The sequence below is a fragment of the Phocoena sinus genome, chromosome 19 (genome assembly GCF_008692025.1).
Source record: "Phocoena sinus isolate mPhoSin1 chromosome 19, mPhoSin1.pri, whole genome shotgun sequence".
Taxonomy (NCBI): Eukaryota; Metazoa; Chordata; class Mammalia; order Artiodactyla; family Phocoenidae; genus Phocoena; species Phocoena sinus.
Genome location: NC_045781.1, coordinates 1,045,105 through 1,063,357, shown reverse-complemented (window position 1 = coordinate 1,063,357; position 18,253 = coordinate 1,045,105). Strand labels below are relative to the sequence as shown.

At 41.7% G+C, this 18,253-nt stretch overlaps 2 protein-coding genes and 1 pseudogene across 2 annotated transcripts; 2 read left to right on the top strand and 1 right to left on the bottom strand.

Moving 5' to 3' along the window:
• The first annotated feature begins 2,527 nt into the window (after window positions 1-2,527).
• LOC116744027 lies at window positions 2,528-3,399 on the top strand (annotated as a pseudogene).
• A 1,799-nt stretch (window positions 3,400-5,198) lies between these two features.
• LOC116744683 (zinc finger protein 211-like) lies at window positions 5,199-13,789 on the top strand. The gene is made up of 4 exons (XM_032614761.1): window positions 5,199-5,479; window positions 6,105-6,143; window positions 6,756-6,882; window positions 11,473-13,789. The coding sequence occupies exons 2-4, from the start codon at window positions 6,111-6,113 to the stop codon at window positions 12,786-12,788; spliced, it is 1,476 nt and encodes a 491-aa protein (XP_032470652.1). The 5' UTR covers window positions 5,199-5,479; window positions 6,105-6,110; the 3' UTR covers window positions 12,789-13,789.
• LOC116744026 (formin-like protein 3) lies at window positions 5,244-5,849 on the bottom strand. The gene has a single exon (XM_032613312.1). It carries the CDS (start codon window positions 5,847-5,849, stop codon window positions 5,244-5,246), a length of 606 nt encoding a protein of 201 aa, XP_032469203.1.
• Window positions 13,790-18,253: the final 4,464 nt, after the last annotated feature.

Below are 18,253 nucleotides of genomic sequence, written 5' to 3'. Positions count from 1 at the left end.
TCATCGGTTGGTTGCAGCTGTCACTGATGATCATTCTGTAGATCCACTACTATACTAGAGGAAGCAGAATGTTAATATTCTATTACCATTTTTGTATTTTCACTTAGAATCCCTCTACAAAAAACTTTTCTGCATCCTCTATTTGATTACCTTGAAATAGTCTGTACTGGAAAGACAGTAGAAATCATTCATATTTCCCCTTATTTTTATGTTTCCAGAATAAATAGCCAATTCCTTAACTTTCTGAAAGGCTTCTGACTCTGGCTTTGTAGCATTACGAGCATGTGGTTACTTAAAGTACTTGATGCATTTAAAACTTGTCCAGGTAATTTTCTTTGAGATTTAATTTGTACCATAACTGTGGAGGGGGATGCTTTTCAAGTTGAATCCTGTGGCATCCTCATTCTCACGTGACCCCAGTTGTGTGGTAGACTGTCCTTGTGTCCTGGATTGAATAGATGTTCCATCTTGAACATTTCCTGCACTAGATCTGGAATTGGCAAATTTTTTAAAGATGCTATTTTCTTTCATGAGAAAGTGCATTTGGAGAACACAGCCTGAGTAATTTGGATGGTAATTACTCAGAACAGGGCTATCATCTGTAGATCCCTTTAATGAGAGGAGATACAATATACATATATGGTTTAAACATGGTTTAAACAAATACAGATCAAGTTTAAGTTCATTCTTCCAAACAAGTTTAAAATGATATAGTTTTTCCTTAAATTGTTTCCTTTCAATTTTTCTAACTTTTGATCAAACTGTGATGAATCTCTTGTATAATGTACTTATTAATTTTAAATATAAATATTTTCTTGAAATATAAACATGAGTAAATTTTTTAAATCTCCGTAGGGATTTTCCATAGATATGTTTCAGTACAAATGTACAGTCAAAACTGTTATTAAAAATGTACTTGAGGAATTCCCTGGCGGTCCTGTGGTCAGGACTCTGTGCTTCCACTGCCAGGGGCCCAGGTTGGATCCCTGGTCCGGGAACTAAGATCCTGAAAGCAGTGCAGTGCGGCCAAAAATAAAAAAAGTACTTTAAGTATTACTATTTTGTATGGATAGACTACAACTTTATTACACAAAGAGATTTATATATTTGTTTTACTTTTTTTTTTTTTAATTTTTATATTTTTTAAAGGTTTCTTTTTATTTATTTATTTTTGGCTGCGTTGGGTCTTTGTTGCTGCACGCGGGCTTTCTCTAGTTGTGGCGAGCGGGGGCTACTCTTCGTTGCTGCATGCGTGCCTCTTACTGTGGAGCACGGGCTCTAGGTGTGCAGGCTTCAGTAGTTGTGGCACGCGGCCTCAGTAGTTGTGGCTCGTGGGCCCTAGAGCGCAGGCTCAGTAGTTGTGGTGCACGGGCTTAGTTGCTCCATGGCATGTGGGATCTTCCCGGACCAGGGATCGAACCTGTGTCCTCTGCATTGGCAGGCAGATTCTTATCCACTGCACCACCAGGGAAACCCTTGTTTTACTTTTGTCATTAAATTTCATTGATTGTTTTAATTTCATTTTGATATAATATAGTTTAATAAATAAGTAAAATATTTATATTTATCCCAAAGTCAAAATTATAATTGAGGTAAATTAATTCAGATATATCTAGTTTCTATTCGTCCCTCCACATTGTTTAATCTCTGCCCATCTATATCATTACTTATTGAAGGTTATAGTTCATTCTTTAATTGTTTTTAATGTAATTGTATAGATAGATAGGTAGAGAGAAAATGTGTATTTATCTACATTATTTATATTCTTATTCCTTCACAATCATAAGAATAATTGTAGAATACTAAACATCTCTTAACCCACTTGCCTTTTCTCACTTAAGAATATATCCTGAAGGTAATTTCATACATGGAGGAAAATGATCTTCATTCAGTTCATGGCTGTAGGAAAATATGTTCTGTGAATGGTGCATCCTTTATTCAAATACCCCCTCATATGAACACTTGTATGAATTCCACCTCAAGACCTTTGTTAATAACCACTGCACCCATAAGTATGTACTCCTATAATCCAGTTAAATTAAGAAAACGTGTTACCAAAAGAGAGGAAATCATGTGCTATGTTTAGCAGTAGATACAGCTGAGCAGAAGGTGACACATTTATGTTCATTTATCTTTCTAGCATTTATTCATTTATTTCTATCTCAAATTAAAATCAATATCTCCTAGATATGAAAGTGAAGGTTTGGACTTCCCTGGTGGCGCAGTAGTTAAGAATCCACCTGCCAATGCAGGGGACACAAGTTCGAGCCCTAGTCCGGGAAGATCCCACATGCCGTGGAGCAACTAAGCCCGTGTGCCACACTACTGAGCCTGCGTACCACAACTACTGAAGCCCGCATGCCTAGAGCCCATGCTTTGCAACAAGAGAAGTCTCTGCAATGAGAAACCCGCACGTCACAGCAGAGTAGCTCCCGCTCACTACAACTAGAGAAAGCTCACCGAAGACCCAACGCAGCCAAACATAAATTAAAAAAAAAAAGAAAGTTAAAGGCATGCCAACCTGGAAATGGAAATCATCTTCCTCACTCAGACTGGAGTTGGGATCCTGGGAAACTCCTCCCTCCTTTGTCTTTTAAACTTCACTTTGTTGACTGGATAGAAGTTGAGATCCACAGATCAGATTATCAACCACTGGCCTTAGCCAACAATTTGTCTCTCTTCTCCATAGGGATCCCACAGAAAATGGCAGCTTGATTGAAATATTTCCTGGATGATGCTGGATGTAAACTTGTCTTCTGTTTACACAAACTGGCCAGAGGGGTTTCTCTCAGCACTACCAGTCTTCTGAGTGGTTTCCAGGCCATTAAGTTTTGCCCCAGAACCTCTTTATGGGTGGACTTCAGAATTCGATCCACAAAGTGTATTGGTTTCTGTAGTTTTCTTTTCTGGATCCTACAACTCTTGGTAAATGTCTGCAGTCCTATTAGAGTAATTGGCCCAAGAAGTAGCAAAAATATAAGTGTAAAAACAAATTATGGATACTGTTCCCCACTCATGCCTGATAAATTTATCAGCTTATTACGTGTAATTATATTATCTTAAATGGATGTTATATGTTTGGGCTTCATGATCTGGACTAGTGGGTACATGGTCCTTTTCCTGCACAGGCACAAGCAACAAGTTCAACACATTCACAGCAACAGACTCTCCCCCAGACCTTCCCATGAGGCTACAGACACGCACACCACCCTGATTCTAGTGAGCTCCTTTGTCTACTTTTATTATCTCTCTTCCATTTTGAGTCTTTGCATTATTCTTATTGTGAATCCAAAGCAGTGGCTAATGGACAAGTCTGTGCTAATAGCATCACTTTCCCTGCTTTCCTTTGTGTTCATCAGCAGTGACACCCATGTCTCTAAGTTCTTCTGTGATTTCTGAACCAGGAGAAAAAGTTTCCTAATCTAGCTCGAATAGCTATAAGTCTTCTGATTTCTCCAGTTGGATCAATATTAATTTGTATTTTTAATTTTTTAAATTACATGATTCTCGGTCCAAATTATTCTGCTAGAATTGGTGATATAATAGTAAATAAGAACAACCCTTGCTAAATAAGCAAACAACAGATCTATACACAAATTTTGAATTCCCTTTTACTAAACAAACAAAAAAACGGAATATATAGATAGATAGATAGATAGATATATGAATACACAGGCAAACACAGAGAGATGCATTCATGTGCAGACAGAATTCATAAAAGTTACCATGGGGCTTCCCTGGTGGCGCAGTGGTTGAGAGTCCACCTGCCGATGCAGGGGACACGGGTTCGTGCCCCGGTCTGGGAAGACCCCACATGCTGCGGAGCGGCTGGGCCCATGAGTAATGGCCGCTGAGCCTGCGCGTCCGGAGCCTGTGCTCCGCAGCAGGAGAGGCCACAACAGTGAGAGGCCCGCATACTGCAAAAAAAAAAAAAAAGTTACCATGGCATAAATATTGCTTTTCTCCACAAGATAGAATTATCAGACTTTTCACTTTGCTAAACCAGAAACAACAGCCTCTAAGTGGAGTCACTCATGCTAACACCAAGACTTAATACTTAACATAGCTGCAGTTATAACCTTCCCCAGAAATGTAATCAGAAGCAGTAAGTGTGGAATTGTGAGGTCGGTACCAATTGGACCATCTGTCACATGGGCCCTCTCCATTTCTCAAAGGAAGATGAGGTAACCCACCTCAAAAGAACTTTTTTCTCCAAAGGGAGATGACCTTATGTGAAATAATCCTTTTTTGTGTTTATGACTTCCCTGTGTTGCCTTTAAAAATCTTTCTCTTTCCGTGGAGCTTTGAAGTTCCTCTCTACTTGCTACATATGATGCTGCCAGATTCATGAATCATTCAATACACACATTTAGATCTTTAATATGTAGTCAGTTAAACTTTGTTTATCAACAACTTTCTATTTTATAAATGTACAGAGAGTAGTCCTCCTTAATAAACAATAGCCAATGTTATATTTCATACAAGAGAAACTGTCAGCTGTGTAGTACAAAAAGGAATGTGCATGTGTTAAACAGATTTATGTTTTTTAGGTAAAATGATTTAATGGTTTATGGATAAGACGGTGTTTCTCACTGAGTTGGGCATAATCATTAATCATTGACTACCAGGAAGGAGAGGCCCGGATCCCACCACATCCGGCTTCGTCAGAGCCGTCCAATATGCCTCCTCTATCTTGTCTACTGTGGCCCAGGTGATTTTTTTATTTTCTTTAAATTCCCAGACAAAACGTACTAAAGCTCACAAAAATGACTTTAATGCCTCAGTCTGCGTGCATTTACAGGACAATAGGATAATGTATAATCACTTGCATCTACCAGACAATGTTCACATCTACCAGACAATGTTCGCATGGAATCCGAATTTCTAAACACTTCAGAGATCAATAGCATTGAAGGATTTCTAAATGCACTTCGGACTCCCCAGAAATTGGCCTTCGCCCCTTTGAGAGGAAGCGAAGCTTCTCTCCGGCCTAGAAGAACAAGGCCTTCAGCTCTGAGCAGCCCCGTGGCATTGCTTGACCCTTTCCCTGGGAGATTCCAGCAAAGGCGCCGCTCCTGCGGGCCTGTGTGCCGGCGGGAACTCCATTACCCAGAAAGCTATGCGCTGAGCGGCAGCGAAGAACACCCAATGAACATCCAGACTTTCGGCATTTCCGGGAGGGCGCACTGGGCGAAGGCGAGACTTCCTGTATTTTGTGGCGGTCATTTTGGCAGTCCTCGGGGTCAGAAGGCGTAGAGCGCGGAGTCTGCCTTGAGGAGACAGACAGAGGAGGCGGGGGAAGAGGCTTTGTCCACAGTGACTAGAGGCGGTTTTATAGTCGGGCACATCGCCGCTTGCGGGGCCGGTCTGGAGACGTTGGTGCCCGGTCCGTTCGGGACGCTCGGCTGTCCCCTCTCTGCTCCGGCTTGTGGCTCAGGTGGCGGCGGCGGCGGCGGCGGCGCCGAGGGACCCGCCTCAGGTAAACGCTTGTCCTGCGGGCCCTCACCGCCCTCACCCCACCAGACACTAAAGCCCCGAGTGCGGGGCTCCTGCTCTCGTGCCCGCAGCCCAGGCCCCGGTGTCCAGGACGGTGAGGTGGCTGTGTGTGGGGCCCTGTTTCTGACAGACGGTGTGATGGCGCGTGGCAGAGGGTCACAGGTGGAGGCACCGGCAGGTGCAAAGGCTGGGAGGTCGGATTGAGCCGGGAGGATTGGGGAAAACTGGGGTCCGTGTTGCTTCTGCAGGGAACAAAGTGTGGGTAGAGTCTCACCTGCAGTGACAGGCTGAGGAGTTGTACCTTCCTTCTTGGGGCTCTTGGAGCCATGGAAATTTTTGCGTAAAAGGGACATGATCTAAGTTAAGTTTGAAAAAATCCCCAGAGTCTGTTCAGTAGAAGCACAAATTGTAGGGCTGCTGAGGACATTGCGGCAGAGGGTGTTTGGGGTTATTTCCCCAAGGACACAAAACTGCTGAGAGTCAATACAGAGGTTAGATGGTCGGTCCGAGATTACCTGGCTCTGGTGACTCCCAGGGGTGCAGGGAAGGCCTGAGCCCCTGGTAGGATGCCGTGCTCACATCCCCCTAAGACCTGCCTCTTCCCACAGGTTTCCATGGCTGCGGAAGTGCTTTTGGAACCTAATCAGGTAAGTGGCGGTTTCGTCCTCCCTCACTGGTCCCAACCCCTATTTTCTCCAAATTTGTGGTGTCATGAGACTTGTCACCTGCCATTTTCCCAACCTTTGGGTGTGGGGACCTTAGAGAATACTAGCTCAGGGTCCTGAGTTGAGTCCAGGGGTTTGATGGAAGGGTTCCCATTTCAGGCCACCAATGGAAAGAGATGTAGAAGCTTGTCACTAAAACGGGAAGTGCTTGGAGGTGAGGCTAAGCTGGTTTAGGGAATTGCAGGTCTCCTTCCTTTCTGGTGAGAACAAACTGGGTGTGGGGAGTAAGAGTCAGACTTGGAATGACTGCCAGTGAGGTTAGGCATCTGTTCTGCAGGCAGTGGGAGGTCTGGATCAGATGAGGGAGGTGTTCGCATCTAGGTCTTAACAGGCCCCATGTGGTTGCAGAGTGGACAGCAGAGTGAACACAGTGCTGGGAGTATGAGAAGACAGCAGACACCAATGGCACCGGGATCTGGGATCTCCTCTGCGATCTTAGGAGGAGGATGGACATGGGGTAGATGTGTGAGGAGATAGATTGTGGGTCTTCAGGAGTGAGGCTGTTGATGATTTCATCTGTCTCTGTCCTGGCAGGGAAGTGTGACCTTTGAGGATGTGGCCCTGTATTTCTCCTGGGAGGAATGGGCCCTCCTTGATGAGGCTCAGAGATGCCTGTACCACGATGTGATGCTGGAGAATTTTGCACTTACATCTTCATTGGGTAAGCCCTTACACCTGCCCCTATGCCCTGGGCAAGGCTTGGCCTTTCTCTTTTCTCCAGGGTCAAGTATGTCTCCATCTAAACCATGGGTACTGCTTCCTTTCCCAGTTGCCTGGGTATGTGCTGTGGTTCAAGGGGTGAGCTGAGTGCATGTCTACTTCTCATCCTTATCACTCCAGCACCTCCTGCCCCGAAGCTTCACAGGGAAGGATTAGGTATCGCTGTTCTTTAGGTCAGCCTAATGGATCCCACCTGTCATGCCCTCTCTCTCGCTGGGTGACTGTCTAGTTCCATGGCACCCTAGTATTGCTCCCTTCCTGTACCTCACATTTATTTGTTCCTGACTGTGCCTGGAAGTGTAGTTACTTATATAGTCACTGCTTACACAGATGATCTTGAGAGGTCCTTTGCTTAAGTTCGTTTTACTTTATTTTTTAAAGGTTTATGTTTCTTCCTCTTTTTTTTAATATTTAATTAATTTATTTATTTATCTTGTATTTTCTTTTGGCTACACCTGGTCTTTGCTGTGTCATGCGGGATCTTCATTGCAGTGCACGGGCTCTTTGTTGTGGCACGTGGGCTTCTCTCTAGTTGTGGCTTGCAGATTTTCTCTCTCTAGTTGTGGCAAGCGGGCTCCAGAGCACGTGGGCTCTGCAGTTGTGGCGGGTGGACTCCAGAGCATGTGGACTCTGTAGTTGAGATGCACGGGCTTAGTTGCCCCGCAGCATGTGGGATCTTAGTTCCCCAACCAGGGATCCAACCCATGTCCCCTGCATTGTAAGGCAGATTCTTTACCACTGGACCACCAGGGAAGTCTCTTTACTTTATTTTAGTTGTGGCAAAATATACAAAACAAAATATTTACATTTCTAAGTGGCATTTAGTACACTCTCATTGTGCAACGATCAGTCATGCATCCACAGAACTTTTTCATCTTCAGACAAACTCTGTTCCTCATAATCAGTAACTTCTCTCATCTACTGACAACCACCATTCTACTTTCTGTAAATATGAATTTTCCTATTATGAGTATCCCATGTGTGTGGAATCAGACAGTAGTTCTCCTTTGGTGTCCAGCCTACTTTACTTAGCATAGTATCTTAAAGGTTCATCTATGTTGTAGTATGTGTCAGAATTTGCTTCCTTTTTATGACTGAATAACATTGTATGTACCACGTTTTGTTTACCCATTATTCTATCAGTAGACAGTTGGGTGATTTTGCCTTTGGCTCTTGTGAATTATGATGTTATGAACATGGGTGTGCAGATATCTTTTAGTGTCCCTGGTTCAGTTCTTTTTTTTTTTTTTTTTTTTTTTAGTTCTTTTTGAGTATATACCCAGAATCAGAATTGCTGCATTTTATGATAATTCTTTTTTAAATTTTTTGAAGAATCACCATACTGTTTTCCATAGCAGCTTCACAAACGTTCCAATTTTTCCCATGCTTGCCTACACTACTTTTCTGTTTTTTTTTGAGTAATAACCATCCTAACTAATGTGAAGTGGTATCTCATTGTGTTTTGATTTGCATTTCCCTGACAGCCTAGTGATGTTGAGCATCTTTTCATGCACTTATTGCCCATTTGTATATCTTCTTTGGAGAAATGTCTGTTCAAGTCTTTTGCCAATTTTTGAATCAAGTTGCTTGGATTTTTTGTTCTTGAGTTTTAGGAATTCTCTATATATTCTGAATGTTAACCCTTCATCTGATAGGTGATTTGCAGGTATTTTCTCCTATTCTGTGAGTTGCCATTTATTATGTTCATACTATCCTTTGATGTACTAAAGGTTTTCATTTTGATGAAATCCAGTTTGTATTTCTTTCGTTCCTTGTGAATTTGTCGTATCCAAGGAATCATTGCCAAATGTGGTGTCATGAAGCTTTTCCACTATGTTTTCTTAAAGAGTTTTATAGTTGTAGCTCTTAAGATCTTTGATGCATTTTTAGTTAATTTATGTACCCGGTATCCATCCAACCTCCTTCTTATGCATGTGTATATTCAGTTTTCTCAGCATCATGTGTTAAAATGTCTGTCCTTCCCCATTGAATGTTCTTGGCCTCCTTGTTGCAATCATTTGACTGCATATGCGAGAGTTTATTTCTGAGCTCTTTATTCTATCCCATTGGTCTATATGTCTGCCTTGATTCCAGTATCACACTGTTTTGATTACTGTAGGTTTTCAGTGATATTTGAAATTTAGAATTGTGACTCCTCCAGCTTTGTTGTTCTTTTTCAATATTGTTTTGGCAATTTGGTGTCCCTTGAGATTCCATATGAATTTTAGGATGAATTTTTCTATTACTGCAGAAAACATCATTGGAATTTTGATAGGAATTGCACTGAATATGTAGATGGCTTGGATAGTATTGACATCTTCACAGTGTTAGGTCTTCCAACCTATGAGTATAGAAATCTTTCCATTTATTGTCTGTAATTTTTTTTAGCTGTATTTTGTACTTTTTACTGTACAAATCTTCCTTGGTTAAGTTTATTTCTAATTATTTTATACTTTTGACACGTACTTTTTTTTTTTTTTTTTGGTTGTGCCAAATCTTAGTTGCGGCTGGTGGGCTCCTTAGATATGGCGTGCAAACTCTTAGTTGCAGCATGCACATGGGATCTAGTTCCCTGACCAGGGATTCAACCCAAGTCCCCTGCATTCGGTGGTGAATTCTGAACCACTGCACCATCAGGGAAGTCCCTTGACAGGTACTTTTATATGTGGAATTGTTTTCTTAGTTCCCCGTTCAGATTTTTCATTGTTAGTGTATCGAAATATAACTGATTTTTTTCATTTTGTATTTATATTTTCTTCCTTTGCAAACTTCAATTATTCTAACAGTTTTATAGTGGAATCTTTAAGATGTCATGAGCTGTAGTGAGTTTTACTTCTTCCTTTCTCTTTTGGATGCCTATTTGTCTTGCCTAATTGCTCTGTCTAGAATTTCTAATACTGTGTTGAATGGTAGTGGTGAAAGCTGGCATTCTTTTCTTGTTAGTGATCTTGGAGGAATAGTTTTCAGTCTTTTACCGTTGAGTTTAATGTTTGCTGTGGGTTTTAATTTTTTTGCTTCCATTATGTTAAGCTAGTTTCTTTCTATATATAGTTTGTTTAGTATTTTCATCATAAAAGGGTGATAAATTTTGTCAGATGGTTTTTGTACATTGATTGAGGTGATAATAAGTTTTTTTCTTACTGTTAAAATGACATATTACCCTGATTAATTTTGTATGTTGAACCATCCTGGCATTCTAGAAATAAATCCCAGGTGTTTATGGTGTATAATCTTTTTACTATACTGCTGAATACAGTTTGCTAGTATTTTGTTGATTAATTTTGCACCAATAATCATCAAATATATTGCCCTGTAGGTTTCTTGTAGTGTCTTTGCCTGTTTTTTTTATATCAGGGTAATAGTAACAGCTGCAGTTGACCTAAATTAAAGCAGTTTTGCATTGCAAAGTAGTTACATCAGATTGATACTACCATTGTAGTTTCTGTCCAGGTGGGAAAATACCTGGTTTTACTACTCTGCCACCTTCCCTTTAGCTGTGCCCATGGGTACTTCTTGTAATATTTGAAATATCTTTCCTGTGATCTGTTGTGTCTGAGTTGTCTGGGACAGTATTGGCTACTGACTTCTCCTGTCCTTCCCTTAGGATTTGTATCATCCATCTCTCATGCAGTAGCTCAGCTGGGGTTAGAGGAAGAGTCCTCTGTGCTTCCCAGGATGGATATGATCCCATTCTCCACAATATGGGCCCAGATGGGGCCTGACCCAGATAAATGGCAGTTGGGGGAGGACATGACTTCAGGGCTTGGTTCATATCAATCATATCAAGAACCTGTCCTGTTTTAATTTTGTTTTGGTGATGCCATCACCAGTGGCCACACTTCACCTCCATCTTTCCATCTCCATTCTTAACACTTTGCTAACTTGTCATGTCTAATACTAGTCATTTGTATTCTGACTCCAGCTGAGACTATTCCCCACCTCTCTGGACTGTTTACACTGATTCCTCACACTCTTCCCTCCTCAGTGCTTTACCACTTTGTAGTGTCCTAAAGAGTGCACGTGTCTAATAATCCTTAAACACCTGTTACCTTTTTTCAGTCAGATATTTTTGGGCCTGAACAAGACTTCTGAACAGCATCACATGTCATCAGCAGATATAATCCTGCTAAAAGCCATTGACAGGACTTCCCTGGCAGTGCAGTGGCTAAGACTCCACACTTCCACTGCAGTGGTCACGGGTTTGATCCCTGGTTGGGGAACTAGCATCCTGCATGCTGCATGGCACGGCCAAAAAAAGAAAAGCTGTTGACAGAAGAATAAGCTGTAGAACATGCCTTTCTCCTGGGCCACACCCTTTACTCATGTCCTGTGCCTAGTGAGGCCTGCACCATCCTGTGACCTTAGGGACCCAGTAGGGCACAGCAGTTGTTTTCTCAAGCTGACCCCAACTTCCTTTTCCTGAAAACAGTTTCATGGACTGATTCTTTGATGTGTCAATTTACATTTGTGATGATTTTGCCCCCTCTCAATAAGGTTAACATGTACTTCATCATCACTTCTTTACTTTCAGGCTGTTGGCATGGAGTAGAAGATAAGGAAGCACCTTCTCAACAGAGCATTTCTGTAGATGGAGTGTCACAGATCAGGACTCTCAAGGCAGGTTCATCTCCCCAGAAGGCCCAGCCCTTTGAGATGTGTGGCCCAATCTTGGGAGATACTTTGCACTTGCCTGATCACCAGGGAACACATCTTGGGCAGAAACCATACACTTGTGGGAATCGATTCTATTTCTTTGCCAACCTTCAACAGTATCAAGGGCAGCACATTGGAGAGATGCCCATCAGAAGTTCTGTGAACAGAGCCTTGTTTATAAAGAGCCACACAACCTATGTGTCAGGGAAATCCTTTTCCTGTAGGGAGATAGGGAAAGACTCCTTAGCCAGCATGAGATTTTTCCATCAACTAGTCACTCACACTGAAGAGAATCCAAATAACAATAATGAGTGTGAGGCTGTCTTTCACAGTGGAAAAATGCATCACAACTGGGGAGAAGGCAGGAAAGCCTTTAGCTGCATAGACACACTTGTTGAGGACCAAGGAGTCCACACTAGAGAAGGGCTTTATAATTGCAGCAAATGTGGAAAAGCCTGTACCCGAAGATGGAACCTCATTGAGCACCAGAAAGTCCACACTGGAGAAAGGCCTTATAAATGCCATGAATATGGGAAGTCCTTTACCCAAAGCTACAGCCTCAATAGCCATAGGAAAGCTCACACTGGAGAAAAACTTTATGAATACAGGGAATATGGAAAATCTTTTAGTCAAAGATCCAACCTCATTCAGCATCAGAGAGATCACCCTGGAGAACGGCTTCATCAGTGTGATGAATGTGGAAAATCCTTTAGCCGAAGCTCCACTCTCATTCACCACAGGAGACTTCATACTGGAGAAAGACCTTATGAGTGCAGTAAATGTGGGAAATCCTTTAAGCAAAGTTCCAGCCTCAGTTCACATAGGAAAGTCCACACAGGAGAAAGGCCTTACGAGTGTCAGGAGTGTGGAAAATCATTTAGCTGCAAATCTAACCTCATTATCCACCTGAGAGTTCACACTGGAGAAAAGCCTTATGAGTGTCAGGAATGTGGAAAATCCTTTAGCTGCAAATCTAACCTCATTAACCACCTGAGAGTTCACACTGGAGAAAGGCCTTATGATTGTGGAGAGTGTGGAAAATCCTTTAGTCAAAGATCCATCCTCATTCAACATCAGAGAATTCATACTGGAGAAAGGCCTTATGAATGCCATGAATGTGGGAAATCGTTTAGCCGAAAGTTTAGTCTCATTTACCACCAGAGAGTTCACACTGGAGAACGACCTCATCAGTGAAGAGAATGTGGAAAATCTTTTAGCTGCAAATCTAACCTCGTTGAACATGCCATAAATGGCATTTGAACATGCCCCAACTGCCATTTATCTGAGAATTCACACTGGAGAAAGGCCTTGTGAGTGTGGAGACTGTGGAAAATCCTTTAGCCAAAGTTCCAGCCTCATTCAACATTAGAGAGTTCACAGTGGAAGATGTCTTACGAGTGCAGTGAATGCAGGTAATCTGTTAGCTGCTAATCTGATCTCATTCAATACCAGAGCCTTCAGACTAGTGAAAAGCCGTAGATATGCTGGGATGTACAGTTCTAGCATAATTACACTGGAGGAGAGAAGTTGGGAGGGAGCCATCTGCCTGAATTAAAGCCCATATATCTGAAAGTCTGCAGTGGGGAGATTTCCCTAAAGTCCCAGGTATGTGATAATCTTTAAGGAACTGTGTTATAATTTCTTGCCTGCCCAGGACCCTTGCCAGCTTTATGTCAGTGCCATCTATGGGAGAATTCATTTCATCTCTATCACCTGGGAGGTCCACAGTGTGCAAAAGTTACCTCTCAACATACTCAGGGAAGCTGACCTCTGTCCCATCCCCATTTGCGGGGGAAGCAATGAGTAGTCTTAGCTCTTATGGGGTCCTCATTCCCTTCTCATTTCCAAAGTAGGGCCTGGACCCGACCTAGTCTGGGCCCAGTGGACCCTGTCTGAGTTCTATTGGCGACTTGTCAGGGAGCACTGCATTTTCAGGGACACGTTAGTTTCTGGTGACACTTCTCTTGGATTTTCCCAGCCTCTGAGTCACAAAGCTGGTAACTGCATGCCTCCTATTGCTCTGCATTTTTTAATAATAAAGGCATTAATGTTTAAGCCACCTTTGGTCTTGGGGTTCTATTCACTGTGTGAGGTGATCTGAAAACAACTGGGCTCTACCAGCGTTAAGGACTGCACAGCTCTCATGGAGGTCCCATGCTTTGTGTGCCTCACATGTCAGTATGATTAAGAATATAGCTCTCAGTCTTCCCTGGTGACGCAGTGGTTGGGAGTCCGCTTTCCAATGCAGGGGACGTGGGTTCGTGCCCCGGTCTGGGAGGATCCCACATGCTGCAGAGTGGCTGGGCCTGTGAGCCTTGGCCGCTGAGTCTGCACGTCTGGAGCCTGTGCTCTGCAACGGGAGAGGCCGCAGCGGTGAGAGGCCCGCGTACCGCAAAAAAAAAAAAAGAAAGAAAATATAGCTCTCTTTCTGGTTTTGGCCTAATGTACATTGTTACCCAGGGTCTCCTAGGAAAGACTGCAGGGTTTCAGCGTCCTAATTTGTGGACTGGGTATCAGGGTTTTTTGTGGGCTCAGAAAACACCCTGAGGAGCCAGGACGTTATGACAGCCTTCAGTGCTTCTGATAACAACACAAATTGTTTTTCTTATTCACAGTAAATATCACATAATGCTCAGCAGTTATCCTGCAAAAGAACCACATGCCGTGATCCCCAGAGTTCACTAGATAATGCCACTGTAAGACTAGGGCCAGGGGGAACCATCTTGATAAAGAAACCCTGGAGCGGAGGACAGTGCAGTTGAGTAGATGGAGTGTGCCCCTTCTAAAATTGCATCAACAAATTGACTGTGACTGTGCAATATCAGTGAGCACAGATGCCCAGAAATTCTCAGAACCTCCAGGCAAGTGTATCTTTTTTAGCTGAGGTCATTGTGAAAGAAAATAAGCTATTGGTTTTCTGGATTCCTATAGCCTCTCTTGGATATTCAGCTAAAGGCCATTGCTACACAAAGAAACAAGCATAGAGCGAAATGAGATCCCTTGGTCCAGGGTCCCCAACCCACTGGCCTTGGACCGGCACCGATCCTCGGCCTACTAGGAAGCGGGCTGCACAGCAGGAGCTGAGTGGTGGGCGAGTGAGTGAAGCTTCATCTGCTGCTCCCCATTGCTCACGTTACCTCCTGAACCATCACACACCCCACCTCACCCCCCAAACCCCCTCCCCTGTCTGCTGAAAAATTGTCTTCCAGGAAACCTGTCCCTGGTGCCAAAATGGTTGGGGACTGCTGCCTTAGTCCACAGTGTGGCTCTGTGACCAGCCAGCATTCCTGTTAACTCAGGTGGGAAGGAATCTATTACTCATAAGTATTTGCTACCACTAAGGCAAGGCTGCTCCTCCAAGGTCATTAGAAAGAGAGGCAATATAGGATTGCCAGGCCTGATTTTCTGAAAAGCGTGGGATATCTGTATTTTTCTTTTGAACCATTTTGTAAATTTTTATTCAGGTATAGTCAACATGCAATATACTGTATCTATTTGAAGTATACAATTTAAATTTTACATACATATAAACCCATGAAACCTCATCATAATCACAATAATGAACATGTCTCTCACCCCCAGTTTACCTCAGGCCCTTCTCCCCAGGTCCTCAAGCCATCATTTATTTACCTTTATTTATAATAGATTATTTTGTATTTTCTAGAATTTTATATGGTTTTATTCATAAAATGTTTACGTTTTTTTTTTCTGGTTTCGTTCATGGTTCATAATTATTTTCAGATTCTTCAATGATCCATAGTAGTTCATTCTTTTTATTGCTGAGTAGTATCTTTTCTATACTTATACCATTTGTTTATTCATTTGTCTGGTTAAGAGAATTTGGGTTACTTCCAGTTTTGGCTATTGTGAGTAAAGGTGCTAGAACATTTGTGTGTAATTCTATGTGTATGTATGTATTTTCACTTGTGTTAGTAACTCAAAGTATAATGCCTGAGTCATAGAATAGGTGAGTGTTTAACTTACAAAACTGCCAAATGGTGACCTAAAATTATGGTTTGCTTTTGTATACCCACCAGGTTAATGTAAAATGCTTCCACATTCTTGCCAATTCTTGGTATTGTCAGTCTTTTGAATTTACACTTTTAGTAAGGAAGCAGTAGTTTTAGTTACATCTCCCTAAGGATTCATGGTGTTGAGCATTTTTTTCATGTGTTTATTTGTCATCTGTTTGCCTTCTTGGTAAAATATCTGTTTATATCTTAAGCTTATTTTACTTTTTTATGTTGTGACTATTTCCCTTTTCATTAACAAGTAATATGCTCATTTTTGTTCCTCAATTTTTGTGCATTCTGTACAATGTAATTACCACATACACCATATACTTACAATTTTAATCTGCATTGTTCCTATATTCTTAAGTCTAGGCTTTCAATAATACAGTTAAGTCCTGGTTTGTAGTGTTTTCCAATTTCCCTGATATAAATACTCCCACCATGGCCAATTTCAAACTGCCAACATGATGTCACTGAACATGGAGTTGGGAAAAGTTGTCAGAGGTCCATCATTCTAACTCCGCCATACTATTCCAGTAGCTACAATAACCTGTAGGACACAGATGATAATAAAACATAATAAAATTATTAGGAAGTGACAGGTTTTGAATATTTGTTTCATGAAGGTATAATTGACGGAACATATAAACTGCATGTATTTAAGGTGTACATTTTGATGTTTTGATACATTCTTACACCCTGAAACCAAAATTTTCATTGGAAACAAAAGACAGTCTATTGATATAATAATGGCACTTATTCAGTTAAATTATTCAATTCACTACTTCAATTATGCAAGAAACAAAAGTAGAGCAGGCAAGATATTTCAAGTACAGGCAGTTCTTGAGGGAAAAAACCCCCCAAACTTTGAAAATGTTTTTCTCACAAAGGATCAGAAGGAATGCATATTAGGGAATTCTCTGGCGGTCCAGTGGTTAGGGCTCCACACTTCCGCTTCAGGGCGTGTGGGTTCTATCCCTGGTCTGGGAACTAAGATCCTGCATGCTACTCAGTATGGCCAAAAAAAAAACAAAAAAACGTATAAATTAAAAGTTGAGATGCAGTTTTCCAGCATTTTATTTTGGAGTCAAAACCATACTGTTTTCAGTATGAATCCTCTAGTATTTTGTGTCTTTGTTCTTGTTGACAGAAAAGCCATAAGTAATCCAACATAATTCATAATAATTGGGGTTCTGTAAAGTGATTGGGGAATTTCAGTACATTTTAGAACAATCAGAGGGAGCACAGTTATAATTTAAAGTGCTATTAGCTCTAGACATTCTCAATATTATCACCCATATTTAACAGAGGAGCAGATTTTAGGTCCTAATTTCTAAAGTTATCCAGTGCATATAAACTAGGATTTGTTGAAAACTCTTTCAATCTTTTTGTCTTTGTCACATACCAATTGTCCATATTTGGTGCATACTGTAATAATAAATATAATTAGCACTAATGTTTTGGGAAGAAAATAGTTGCCTATTGTCCACAGTTTTGGGGCAGGATCTTGAAGGGCATATCTCACGAGCTACAATCGTGCAGCTGTATACAGGCATCTGGCAGGGGCTAAAAGAGCACTATGGGAATGAATCAGTCAGGAGGTCATATCGGGAGAATGAGAACAGATGCTACTGTATGTAAGCAAATCCAAATGTTACGGAAAGGATCCTCAACCATAATTGATTCGTTTTATACGTATACAGGTGGGGAGGAAAGTGTGTGTGTTAAATTTATCCTCGTGTATTTACACGAACTTTTCCAAGTAAATTTAAACACGAAATAAAAAAAGGAATTAATAGACAAAAATAACACATTAAATGAGAAAATAAAATGACCAGAAATCATGTTGAAGACATATCAAAAGAATATCTTTGACATACAGATCAGGTTCATTAACTTAAAGTGAGAAGTAACCAATTTTGTTTAGATCTGAGACACCACCATAGATGTTAATTGTCCTAGGAGGAATGGCATCTCATGGTGAATTACAGCTACATTGATCCCATCCATTGAGGCCCCTATACCTCACATAATTCAAGTGAATGTGCCGTTCAATCTTCACAGGCCAATACTTTGCTCTTACATGTATTCTAGCCAGTGCCTATTTTAACAGCCTCTCCTTCGCTTGCATAGGAACTCAGTACTATACACCTTTACTTAGTTGCCCATGGGATACCGCAACGGTTCAGCCATCACATACAACCTCAACTGACAAGAAATTAATTGGATCCAGCTGTCCCCACACACCCAAGTATGGCGCTACATTGATGACATCCCCTCGTGAGGGGATTTGCTAGACACTTGTGCAAGGCATACATTCATCGTTGTGCTTACAGAGAACAGATGGGCTACTGCCCCACACGTTTCAGCTTCATGCCACCCCACTGGATTTCTTATCTTCATCCAGTGTGCCTAAAGGCTGCTCTTGCTTATGTAGTTAAAGGGCAAATTTCCCTGGCCTTCCCTTTAAAATACCAACTCAAGGGACTTCCCTGGCGGTCCAGTGGTTTTTTAATTAAAAAAAAAAAATACTCCAGCCATTCAGGATGGTCACTATAAGGTCCTGACCAAAATTCCTGTTGGCAATATATTAATTCTTGGTTACTCATGTCAAATGCTGTTTTCAAGATTTTAGCCCTCAAGGTC

Bases quoted from the DNA above. Each gene is read 5' to 3' on its own strand.
- LOC116744026 (XM_032613312.1), bottom strand. From the start codon at position 5,849: ATGTCCCTTTTACGCAAAAATTTCCATGGCTCCAAGAGCCCCAAGAAG.
- LOC116744683 (XM_032614761.1), top strand. From the start codon at position 6,111: ATGGCTGCGGAAGTGCTTTTGGAACCTAATCAG. The intron at 6,144-6,755 runs GTAAGTGGCGGT...CTGTCCTGGCAG, and splicing joins TGCTTTTGGAACCTAATCAG to GGAAGTGTGACCTTTGAGGA. The intron at 6,883-11,472 runs GTAAGCCCTTAC...CTTTACTTTCAG, and splicing joins TGCACTTACATCTTCATTGG to GCTGTTGGCATGGAGTAGAA.